The sequence below is a fragment of the Mus caroli genome, chromosome 10, assembly GCF_900094665.2.
Source record: "Mus caroli chromosome 10, CAROLI_EIJ_v1.1, whole genome shotgun sequence".
NCBI lineage: Eukaryota > Metazoa > Chordata > Mammalia > Rodentia > Muridae > Mus > Mus caroli.
The window spans coordinates 27,089,836-27,103,086 of NC_034579.1; the positions used below are offsets into that span (position 1 = coordinate 27,089,836).

The 13,251-nt window shown below is 40.3% G+C and overlaps 1 protein-coding gene across 6 annotated transcripts in view; it reads right to left on the reverse strand.

Annotated features, from left to right (window-relative positions):
* Positions 1 to 3,731: 3,731 nt before the first annotated feature.
* The window catches only part of Tpd52l1 (TPD52 like 1), a 102,402-nt gene continuing 92,882 nt past the window's right edge, over positions 3,732 to 13,251 (reverse strand). For 2 of the 6 annotated variants that reach the window (XM_021174186.2, XM_021174185.2), the window contains 3 exons: positions 12,438 to 12,476; positions 9,493 to 9,553; positions 3,732 to 4,325 (listed from right to left, as the gene is read on the reverse strand). In XM_021174186.2, coding sequence (XP_021029845.1) covers positions 4,197 to 4,325; positions 9,493 to 9,553; positions 12,438 to 12,476 — 229 coding nt within the window. In that variant the 3' untranslated portion in view covers positions 3,732 to 4,196. The remainder of the gene's footprint in view (positions 4,326 to 9,492; positions 9,554 to 12,437; positions 12,477 to 13,251) is intronic. The other 4 variants (XM_029482818.1, XM_021174187.2, XM_029482819.1 and 1 more) reach the window with 4 other exon arrangements.

Sequence of the window (13,251 nt, forward strand, 5' to 3'; positions counted from 1 at the left end):
TTCCCAGTGCTTCATCATGTGAGGATTTAAATTGGGGCATAATATTTCCAACACCATGTGTCTTCCCCTTTAGCTTTTTTTTTTTTTTCTCTGATTTCATGGCTTGATTATAAAAACGATCATGAGTGGTGATAAAGGGTGTTACTAGAGTATTTGCGCCAAAAGTAGATCTCTACCAACTTCAGTCTCCCTCTTATTTCTCTTTGGTGGGAATTCATTCTACATGCCTTTGCTTGTGTACTCCATTGAAGAGTGTGGAAGGGATGACCACCCATGCAAGTCTTCCTGGGAGGTAATTCATTGTGGAGTGATGAGCCCTGTCCCTTTAAGACTGGTATGGAACATTCTAAGCAGTGCTTCTCCAGAAACTCTGCAGTATCCATGGATACCCAGTCTGCAGGAAGCAAGATGCACTGTCTCTTCAGAAGTAACTCATGTGTATGTATATTGACTGAGTGGAAAGGTAAGGAATGTGAAAACACTGCTTTTGAAGGCTTGATTAGTAGGGAAACAGTTCTGCCTGTTAGTATTATGGAGCCTTTTCATTTGGTTTGAAGTTTGACACAAAGTACTCCCTGATTCAGTTCAAGTGTTTGTAACCAGAAACTTCTCCATGGCCCTGGGCTTTGTTTTTTTCACGACCATTTCGAGGAGTTTCAAGCCTCTGCTGACTTAGACCCTGCACTCAGGGCTTCATTGTTCTCGCAGGTTTTCACTTTCCTCCCAGTAGCAGTTCACAAGGAGACTTTAACTAAACTTTATTTCCGAGCGAGAAATAAATGTGATAGTACTGCTAGTAAAAGCAGAATAAAAAACACACTGTAACTCAGTAAGAAAAGATAACTGTAGAATCCATCAGTAATGTCTACAAATATTGGAACATTTTGGCTTAAAATACCTTTTTCCTTGGGGGTTCTTGCAGCGTGGCCAGAATGGTCTTCTGAATAAGTCCTGTAATTATGATGTACAGTAAATAATTATCCTTGAGTTGAATTTAACGAAAAATATTTCCATCAGTGTTTGCCCTGTGGCTTGTCATTTCTCCAGCTGTGACAATTCTCTGTGGCCTTGTGCTTGGAAAATGTCAGTTTGTCCCAAAGCCTTGTGGGTGATATGTGTTCTGAGGCCAGTGACTGCTTAAGGGCATTCATTGTGAGGAGGCAGTCCTTTGGACTCCGTTTTTTTGTGTATATTATTTTACAGTTTGAAAGTGGGGAGCAACAATCTTTATGGGGGACTTTCTGCCACTGCAGGGTATACGTGTGCCTGGGCTAAAGTGCTGGGAGGTTAAATACAGTGTAAGCGTCCAGGTTCACGTGCTAGGAGCCTGGGCTTGATACAGTATATGTATCTAGGCTCAGGATCTAGAAAGCTGGGTTCAATAAGTAGTGTGTCCAGGTGTGTGTCCAGGTTTCAATGCTGGGAGCCTGGTTCTCAATGTGAAACCTTTAGATTCTGGATTTAATGTAAGGTATGTATGTCATGAGAGCGTTTCTCTCTAGTAGTATTAATGCTACTCTTAGTGGAATGAGTTGTTTTTCAAGAGGTTATGAAAGAGCCTGGCCCCTGATTCTCTCATTTTGATCAGTGTGATCACTTTGTGACAGCTTCTCTTTATCAGCCACAAGGCTATCTCCAGAACTAAAGAAATATCCCTGAATTTCCAAAATTAGGAGATAAAATACACCTATTTTTTCCTTATAAAGAATTCAGCCTCATATATTTGTTTCATCAGCAACAGAGGACAGGCTAAGACATGGTTAGTTTTGGTTTGCCTTGATATGAGCTAAACCCTCTACCATATGAAACAAAAGTATGAATGAAGGGCAGCAGGATAGCTCAGTGGGTAAAGGAGCCTGATAATCCCTATGGCCCTACATGGTGGAAGGAGATAACCAACTTCGATTAAGTGCCTCTGACCACACTGTAGCATGTGTGCCATCTCACCTCCCCCAAGCCCTTTGCAAATAATTTGTGACAACTGAAATACATTATTGGTTTAGGTATTCTCCCTTGTGTGTAAGGTTTCATTGGATCATTTTGACTTGTTAGTAAAAGGTTCTGTCATTGCATACACATTCTTCTTTAGACTTGTCAAAAGATTTTAATGCATGTGAGTGAGCCCAGCTGGGCATTACTGACATAGTCAACAGACTTCCAGATCAGGATGAGCTTGTACATGCAAAGCCAGATAGAAACAGGCCAATCCTACTTAAGATGCTCATGGGGAAGGACGGAAATCTGGAGGCTGGATTACCCATCTTATTTTATTAAGATAGCCCACCTACAAATATCAGGTATGGTATTCTGATCCAAGTCCTATAAGTTGCTCATGGACATGACAGTGTGCAAGGATGCTTACACAGTCCATTGGAAAATGTCACTCCCAGGTCGGAAGGAATAAGCAGCCTTAGTTTAATAGAGTTGTGCAGATATGAGCATAGAGGAGTTTTGTTTCATTTTGCTTTGGTTTTGTTTTGAGAGTGGGTCTCATGTATCTCTGACTAGCTTCAAACTCACAATTAGGGCAAGGATGACCTTGAAATCCCTCTCCTCCCACCTCCACTTCCTAAGTTCTGGAATGAATATGGTTTATTAACAAAATTGGTAAACTTAGAATTTTGATGAATACATGATATATTAGAAAATTTGAGATATTAATATATTAAGTTTTTAACACTTTTCTATGCAGTTTTAAATTCTATGTTTTCAAATTGTAAGGGTATGAAAATGCTTATGGTATGAGAATGCTATGTCTGTCACCGTTCAGTGTGCCAACTATAGTTTTAAAAAGAAAGCGAGAGTCACAGAAGCTGAACACTTGGAACTGACTGGCAGCCAGAAATTGGGTGGGGAAGACTGTGTCCATCATTTTGTGGCTGGAGAGCTGCCTGCCTTAATACCAGCTAGACAGTTGGCTTCCTGCCAGAGAATGTGGGCACCACGGCCAGAAGTGCTTGGTGTCTAACCTGCCCACTGTGGATCAAGTTCCCTATGCTAATGTGCCTCAGCAGATCATGTGACCTTGAACCAGCTACATTTTCAATTGTCTCTGTGGTCTAGATAGATTGCCGTGCTATGTCAACTGGAAGAGAAGACTTCCAGGTTAGCCTTGAACTTACTGTGTAGCTGAATTTTGTCTGGAACTTTTTGGTTTTCCTGTCTTCATTTCCTGTGGACTAGGGTTGCAGGTGTGGACCACAATCCCTAGTTTATTCAGTGTTGGGAGATGAAAGCCAGCACTTTGTGCATAGTAGATAAGCACTCTACCAACTCCTGGAGTTACATCTCCAGTCCATTGTATGTTATTATTATTGTGAATTGTTTTAATTGGTCTATTGGTATACTTTTAAAATATGTCATAGGTTTTAATCTCTGATATCAAACAACAATCAGGTTACCATTGTGAAGAAAAGAGAAGTATATAATATAAAGGATAAAAGTCGCTGCTGGAAGCTCATGATAGCTTTATATATGTGAACAACATATAAATTGAGGATTTGTTATAACCCAGCTTCTCCTGTGGTCCTCTTCTCAGACACTCAGGTCTTCTCAGACCTGAGTATTTACTGGACTAGGCAGTTCGGAGGGAATTTTAGAGTCAGAGGCTATTTCAGCATCCTTAGATGATAATTAGTCTTAGAACTTCTGGTCATTGGGTTAAAAATTGATTTAAAAGTTTCTCTATAGAATTATTGCTTCCAACAAAGAAATAAAAGATCCAGTCATCGTTAAAATGAATTATTTTAATGACTTAAATAAATGCACATAGAAATCACAAGCAATTTGGTGAAGTTTGTAGGATTTGCGCCCTGCTGGAGACAGTCATAAATAGTGTCACCTGTCGATCTACAGACTGGCAGGTGCACTCTGAGACATGCATATTGGTTTGGAGACCAAGCCAAAACCAAAGCTAATAATCAGTATCTGCATGATTGGGAAATATACATTGAGTTACGCAGACAAGAATTCAAAACAATTATGACCCTGCTCCAGGTTGTCTATTTTTAAAGATGTCATTTGTAAATCCTCCAGAATAATGGTCATCAACACAAATGCAAAAAGAAATCATTTTATTAAGCTTTTTGGAGACCCCATTTAAATATCAATGTCAAAACTTGGGGTTCCCAGTGGGATTTTGGTCTTCATATCAGAGGATGAGCAGGCAGATTGACCAGCAGCAGCCCAGGCGGAACCTAGCACTGCAGCTCCTCGTCCTTGGTCTGCCGGGGGCCTGCTGAAGCATTCTGTGAGCTGGCGTGTGCTGTGGAGTTCAGGACCTCCTCAAAACTGCCACCACCATGGTTTGTCCCACCTACTTTCGTCTGAAATGAACAGGTAGATGAAAATCCAGTTAGTTTTTCATTATAATTTTTGTAATATTTTTTAAAAATAAAAGTGCCAAAAGTTTAATTTCCTTTGAGTTTAGACATAACCAATTTTCTTCAGAGGCACATGAAGTTAGCGATGTTAGTTTCCTTTATTTTTCAGAATAGTATTAATCTCGGTTCTGGATAAGATTTCGATTTTTAATTTCACACAAGTTTGGCCTTCTTCTCTTTATCCCTTCTACTTGTAAAATTCTAATCCCTGTATGAATATAATCAGACCTGCAGATGTGCAACATCTGTCCCTATTTATCTAGAGAAATTCATTCAATCAAATTGAAATTGGATCTTAGATTAATTCTTTTACAAATGTATAAACATCCCTATGTGACTTCTACTTAGGTTTCTATTTAAGACATAACTAGAAGCCAATCCTAATTTCTAAAACGGTCTCTCCTTTGTTTGTATGTGTGTATGCATCTTCATGTGGTCATGAATACAAGTTGTGGGCAGGTGTGCATGTACATATTGTGTGTATGCATGTGCAGGCCACAGGATAACTTCAGGTATTGTGCCTCAGGTACCATGCCCCTACTCCCTAACCTCATCCCTTTTTGTTCTGACAGTCTTTCTTTGGCCTGGAATTCTCCAGAGGCAAGCCTGGCTGTCAAAAAACCCTCAGGGATGTATTTGTCACCACCTTCCCTGAGTTAGAATTATAATTGTACATCACTATGCCCTGAATTATTAACAGGAGTTCTTGAAACTGAAATCTGGTCATGGAACCTGCAAAGTCAAGAAGTACTTTATCTACTGACGTCTCTCTCCAGCCTACCTCTGATCCTACCTTTTTTGAGGGTCTGGGTTTTTGTTGTTGCTTTGTTTTGTCCTAAGCAATGGGAATTTCATCAAAATCCTTGAGAATACTATATGTGGTGGTTTGTAAGAAAATAGCTCCAATAGACCCATAGGGAGTGGCACTATTAGGAGATGTGGCCTTGTTGCAGTAGGTGTGGAAGAAGTATGTCAGTGGAGGCAGGTTATACTCTTACACTCTAGAGTAGATAGAGGGCTCTTATTCTCTATACCCAGTGTGGCCCAGTCTCCTGCTGCCTGTGGATCAAGATGTAGAACTCTTAGCTCCTTCTCTAGCACCATGCCTGCCTGCTGCCATGCTTCTCGCCATGTTGGTAACTGACTAAACCTCTGAAACTGTAAGCTACTCCCAATTAAATGTTTTCCTTTATAAGAGTTTCCATTTATCACTAATTATGTGGCTTATAAGATCCTTTATAAGAGTTGCCATGGTCATGGTGTCTCTTAATAGCAATCCTAACTCAGACGCTACGTGATGGGCCGCTTTCGTGTCCTTTTTTAATGACCGAGTCGAAACAGAAGTCAATTTACATTTTAAATTTGTGCTTAAGTATTCTGAATTCATTAAAAAGCTCTTCAGATCAATGTTTTATATTCTAAAATATGTAATGCAAGGCTCAGTATTCACACTGGCCTTTCCTTATGCATCCACAACGTATAAAAACATCAAGGAAAAGGAAAGTAGAGAATAGATAACTCTGCTATTGCTGACTCATTGTCTATGCCAAAGTAATACAGACATGGGCACAGCATGGGCAGGGCTCCATGCTGTCTGCCCTGCCCTTGCAGAGAGATTGCTCAGTGGCTAGGAGCACATTACTCTTGCAAAGGACCCAGGTTTGGATCCCATCACCCACATGGCAGCCTATAACCATCACGAACTTCAGTTTCAAAGAATCTGAAGCACTCTTCTGACCAACAGGGGCACCAGGCATGCTTGTTCCACATATGTACAGGCAAGACATTCACACATAGAGAAGAAAGTAAAATTAAAAAGACATTTGTAAAAACTTATCCAGGGCTTAAAAGCAGTTCATGCATTAAAAACACCTCTTAATTCAGCATAAAAATCATTTTGCCTTTTAAATTCAGTTATTAAATTGAATTGACGTTTCTACATTGCTTAGATCATACTTTTTATTTATATATTTATTTTCCCCAGAGTCTTCACTAGGTACCCCAGACTGGCCTATCACTCTACACAAGCCAAGCTGACCTCAAACTCTTACTTCCTCCTGCCTGAGCTGGTAGTACTTTTTCTTTCCTAAGAGGCATCAGTAGGATTAATTTAATATAACCTACTGTGTTAAAGTACTAGTTGCTTTGGGGTTTTAAATTTTTGAATTCTCACCAGACCTAGAAGCACATGCCTTTAGTCCCAACACTCAGGAGGCAGAGGCAGGTAAAATCTCTGTGAATTTGAGACCAGGATGGCTCATATAGTGAATTTTAGGACAGTCAGGGCTGCATAAATAGACGCTGTCTTAACCTCCCACCCCCAATTTAAATTTTCGGCCAGCTTCTGTTTAATAATAGAAATCACATAGTATTATGTCAGATGAATTTTGATGTTTCCCCTTTAGACTTTTCTTTATCTAGGTTTTTTTTTTCCCCTTCTCAAATCAACATAGATAAAAAGGTGCTTTTTTAAAACTCATTCTGGCAAACGAGTGGGATGCAGGTTTCCTAACCAGGTGTTTTTAATGCCTGCACAGTACCATGCTCTCTGGGTGGCAGACTAATTCTTAGTTTGAACAAAGACTCAAAGAGTAAACCTCTTTTGTACCCCTCTATGGTATTTCTTACATCTAAGGATTTATCACTTTGTCCCCAGAATTATAATTGCTCTTTGCAGCCAATTTCATTTGAACTGCAGGGTTGGGCTACTACTCTGTCCACATAACTGTCTAGGAGAACACAAGGCATCAACAAGCATCATGTACTGAGTCTGTCTTCAGTTTTCGAGGGTCTGATTCAGTCCATGGGATGTATTCATTTAAGAGTAAGCACACTAAAACCATGGTCTGCACGACAGAGAGGAAGGGTGGGCTGGGTGTTGGGGTTTGTGATGAGACAGAACATGGTTGGATACACAAAATATGCTTTCGTAGACACTGGCTCTGCATCTGTCTACTTAGGCTGGAATAGCAAGAATGCTGGCTGGCCATACAGGTGACACCAGACAAGGTGTCCTCGAGTAATACATTGCCAGTATGTTGGCAGCACTAAATTCTTTATGATTATAATGACCTGGAAAATTCTCCATGGAATATCAAAGTGTTCACTGAATTGGAAAGAGGAGAAAAACTGGCTTGGAATAATGCCCTGTGGAGTGTGCAGGTTGCTTGTGTCCTTCACAGTAGGACATTTTATTCTTCCTAGACCATAAGCATGACCTTAATTCTCTGTTAGGAGTTTAAAATCCAAACATAAAGTGGAGTTTGTAACTGGAAATGCAACAGAGACATCCATTCTTCCTTATTAAACCAGTCCCTCCAGAGAAAACAGCCTCAAGGCTCATAAGTAGAGACTGGTATGGGAGCTTAGGGGATTTAGAATGAAAAGAGCTATAGACAGTAAGTAGGCTATAGGAAAGGAGACTTTGCGATATCTATTATTTGGTGTGAGTAGCAGGAAGTGAATGAGAAGTTTCTGTTGAGGAAGTGGGAGGCTTCATGCAACACCTATGATGCACTCTCCTCCCCTGCCTGGCAGGGCAGAAAGAGCTGATTCATCTTTGGCTGTGAGAGAGCAGATATGTGCATGTGAGGATTGGTAAAGCAATGAGCAGTTGCACAGGCACAGACTCTGCTTTCAGGAGGTCTCAGCATAGCACAGCCTTAATAGGCTGTATGGTTATGTGCCTGTCTGAAGGAGGAGAGGAGCAGTATGCCTCCTGGCTCCCTGAGGAGGAAACAGTAAGAGGCTGAGATTGTGACTCAGATCCTTTCACTGCATGGGAACCATGACCTTACCCATTTCCTAAAAGCAAAAGAAAGCAGGTTGTCCTTGATTTCTTCCTTGGCTTCTTTATATCCCCTTCTGCTAGAGGGGATTGAAAACTAGAACTCCTCCTACATCAGAATTCCTCTAACAAGAAAGAGAATCTTTACTTATGAGCTGATGTGAAGTTTAAATGCAAGGGTCGAGAAAGTGACTTGGGATTTGGGGGCCTTTTATTTTGATACAAGATATGTAAGATATGTACACAACACACTGTATTTTTCTTTTAAAAGGCCCTACTTTATGGGACACCGTAATGGCCTCTTCTAATCCTTAACAAAGAGAAAAAGTTGGCAAGTCCTAAACAATGCTGACATGTGAAGAAGCCAATGGAGGCACAGTAATCACTGAATGATGAGTTTATTCTGGAGCCTTCAAAAGCTGATCAAAGACCTAGGAAAGTAGACCTTGTAAAAGACCCTGGTTTAAGAAAGAGCCTTCAGATCTAAATCATTGAAAATACCCGGGGCCTGTGGTTAGGAATAATGGACATCCTGTCAGCCATGTCGCAAATGTGAGATTGATGTGGTGAGGGTCTGGAGGCAGCTAAATCATTACCATTTGGATCTATAGATCCCAGTAATAGTAAAATATATGAATGGAGTGCCTACAAGATAGTAATTACATAAGATGTTATTACATATTTATTTAGGTGGCACTTCCAAAAGATTCTCGTAATAACTGATCTTCCTGTTTTACATCTATGCCTTTAAAGTCAAAACTAGTTTTTCTTTTGCCGCCCCACCCCCGTTCTGTAGATTAGCACCTGTGCTTGGACATGAAATGGGCATAATTTCAGTTGCTACCCAGGGAGCAAATACATTACTGGAAAACAATGCATTTGCTTAATTTTCCCACTGTAATCACCACACTGTACTGTGGTCAGTATGTAAGCTTAGTAAATAGTCTGGGAGGTTGATGGTAGAGGGTGGCATTATGACACATGGCAAACTGTTTGATTTATGTCCAAATCAGAAGATCTGTGAGCTATTATAGAAACTTCTTTAAGTGTTATGAAATTAAGTGGTGATTGAAAACCCAATTCACTTTCATGAGCACACTCCCTGAGTGGCTTATAATCAACTCTAAGGATGCAGGAAGACTCTTGGCTGCTGACTTTATCAATAGATCTCTATGGGAGGAAATGGCCTGTCTTTAAGCACATCTACCATCCTAGCCACACAGAAGGGTGATGGCCCTACCTTGCCTGCAGCAATAATGGTGCTAATGACTAGGCTGTCCTGATGAAATTGACCCAATCATACACAATTCACTGCATCTGTACCTTGAGGCTTGCAACAGTTGTCTCAACCCTCTCCTCAAATGATTTGAAAGTAGAAGAATTCCTAAAATAAGAAAACAGAGGTCAGCTCTTAAGGCTCAGTGCCTTAGCTACCATGTTGTTTGGTTTTCAGTTCTTATTTGTAAATAAAGAGCACTTCTGCACCAGAACTGGCTTTCAGCTTGTGACCTGGACCAACTGTGTCTTAAAGTGTTTATTCCTGCTCACATAGGTCCAGACACAGCAGAGCATATTTCAAAGTAAAATGGTCAGATACCAGCCTGTGCAATAAATAACATAGCACATGGCAATGATCCAACTGTAATAAGTTCATATATGGGGGATAGTGTTAGGAAATTAAGTGGTGAATGAAAACCTAATCCACTTTCATGAGAACTCCATAGTCCTCCTTAAGTTATTTTCATGGAGTCAATGGGCTGATAGCTAATTTTATAATTGTTAATGTATTGTTTTCTGCCACAACAGGCCTTTTCCTAACTCTTCTGTTTGTTTGTTTGTTTTAATGGTCAGTGGAAGATCTGTTTACATGTCATGCATGAGATTTCCAACTTGGAATGTTAAAGTGTTGTTTGTTTCCAGTAAATATGAGACAAGATGGACAAAAAATAGCTCACGGAGAAAAAAAAAATGTTCCTGGCTTTTCTCTTTCTGTGCCTTAAAAAATAATGATGTTGACTAATTGTAGGAAGTAGCATTTCTAAAAGTTGATATTCTTCTTGTTTTATGGTGGATGCCACATCCCCACCACCTCTAAATCATTTCTTTGTTAGCTGCATATATTATTTTCCCATCCTCTTAGGAGATAGAGCCTTCCTACCTGATAGGCATTTTATTTATGACTCAAATATTGTATCACCTATCTTCCATCTTCTGGGTTTCAGTCATTTGGTGCTTTCTTTGTTGCATTTGCCCACAAAAGTATCTCTGCACTACACTGATTACACTGATACTCCTAAACCTAATTAAAGAAATAGAAGATAAACTAAAAGATATATCTTAAATTTTGCATATCACATTTCAGTAACAATTGTCATTATATTCAAGTCAAATATTTCAATTAGATTTTAATATATTTGATAAGCTGCTTGTTCTTGAGTACAGAGGACAATAAAGTAAGAGGAATGACTTAGAGAATCTTGATAAGGGAGTGTGGCTAGGACATTTGGGTTTTGCTTTAAGGTGTGGGATGAGCCATGGCTCTAGGATGGTCAAGAGGCAGTCATCGTACAAAATATATTCTCTGGGTCTTTGGCTTTGTTGAGGATTGTTTCTGCAACTTTGTCAGTTCCCATTGCAAGAAATGTACCCACATACCAGCTTCAGGGCATAGCTTTGTACCTTGCTCATGACTCAAATACTAGTCAAGTCCCTGTGAATAATTCTTCATAATAACCCTGTTTCATGGTGAAATTATCTTTGTATGGCTCAAAATTATATAGTGTAGCACTTCATTTTCTCTTTGGGTTTTATTTGGCTGAACCTGCTTACATGACATCCATCAGTTATGTGGTCCTACAGTGGGTAGGCAGGTAAGATAGATGTTTTGTGGATCTATGTTAGATTAGTAAACTTAATTTCCTCTCAAACCTAACTTCAGGAAATTCATGAGATTGTGTTTGCCCTTTAGGCCACAAGATGGATTTCTGATTCACAGAGTGGGACTTTGTTTTCTCCAATCCTCCTTCGGACACCCAGATGTAAACTTAGCCTTTCCAAGAGCTACATGCCTTGTGTTGGACTAATCAGCCTGGGTACCTTCTGGGAGCTGCTAACAATTTGCTTGAAGATGAATTAAGCAATCTTATTTCTACCAAATATGGAAAACCAAACACAGTGGTTAAATTTCCCAACCAACTAATTGAAAAATATCCCCAGAATAGAAGAGACTTCATCAGACATTAAAGAATAAGCATTTCTCTAATTAAATTTTACCAGAATGCATGCTAAAGGACAGGGAGAGCTGGTTAAGCAAATTTAATTACCCATGTGCAACTATAAACTTTTGGTCCTACAAATGATCCTAGGAGAATTTGGTTCCCAGGGTCTCAGAAACTGAATTCCCTCGGAGATAACTCTAAATCATAACGTACACTATGAAGCAAAGGCTGTCCAGATTCTGACTGAAGTGTGGGAAGATCCTAGAGGCTTGATGTGCTCCTTTATGCCACAATGACAGGAGCCCAGGCTGCTGGAGCATCCCTCAGGGGCAACATGGGAAGAGCAGCAAATCTGGTTCCCGCTTGCTTATTTCCTATACAGTATAACTGATATCAGTGAAATGGTTTTAGCAGGTCTGAAACATTGATTGTTGTCAGAACTGTGCTACAGCCTGCCTCTCTTCATTCCCATGTCTCCAGACTATTACCACTAGGAATTTTGTTTTAATCATACTGTATCACTAAGCCATGTTTCTCACCAGTAATCTATCCAGGATTGTAGTCGTCTGTCATTGTTAAACTCTTGATGGACAACTGATCTCAAATTTTAATGACATCTTTAACAGGAATGCCACCCTCTGAGTCTCCCATTCTCTTTCTCTCTCTCCTTTTTCTCCTGTGTTTGCATTTAATTATGCAAATGTGTTTAGAATGTTCCAGACCTCTTGTTAGTGCTTTATATAGGTAACTATGTTTTGGCCTCATAAATCCATGCAGAGCAGCTCTTAATTCTTTATAGCGTGTGGTAAGGAAATGGTGGTTGATATAGGTGAAGCCCTTGTCTCTGGTCTCAAGAAGAATTGAATTTAAGGCCGAGTGCGTCAGAAACCCAAGTCCAGAGCAAGATAGTCGGAAAGAAACATGAGACATAATAGGTTACTTCAGCTAACTCCTTTCACATAGAGCAATATGGGGAAGGAACCTACAAGTAAAAATAAATGCTTCAATACATTCTGCATTAAAGTGATGTCAGTATTTTGTGCACATTACCTCATGGCAGGCATACTTATGGAATGGCGGATGGAGTACCTTCAGGACAAAGCACATTAAGAAGATAGCATAATTTAGGTTTGTGGAAAAGTCCTGGTTTAACAGTTCTAAAACAGCAATTTTAAATATCCATAGTATTCCTTGCCCACCCAACCAAGATGGTATTTGTTTTCCCTTGGCATAAGTAGCCACAGTCAGCTTCTGAGGGTATAAGGAAAAATAGACGAGCAATGGCCAAAGCCTCCCCTCTTTCCTAGGGGCCCTGCAGGAAATCTGGAAGGGGTGGAATCCCTCAGACTGACCCTGGTCTCCACTTCCTTCTTACACTGGGGAAGAGTGAAGACCAGCAGCCAGGAAGGACAGCCAGGTGGGTAGATGCTAATGATCCATTGTACAGAAACTGTCCAGAGGGATACAGATGGTTAAGAAAAGGCATCCTAGGAAGCACATGCTAGGCTAATACAGTTCACCCCCACAACCAACCCCCCACCCACACACACACGCACACCAGCTGGAAGGAGAGGACTTCTTCATCCATTCTAAACTAACTGTCAGGAACAACTGGTATAAACATAACTACAGCTGAGAGTTTCAGGATCTTAATCTTAGAGTAGCTGACTTGTCATCTACCCTCTCATTGTGTGATATTATCTACTGAGTTTTCTCCCAAAACTGGGGTGAAGGCAGTGGGAGGAAGCAAACTGGATTCCATTGTCCTGGGCTAGGGCTTGCTCTCCAGCCACATTTTAAATGGACCCTGCTTTCTCTTCTCCCTAGAACAGCGGTACTCAACTTGTGGGGTTCAACCCCTTGC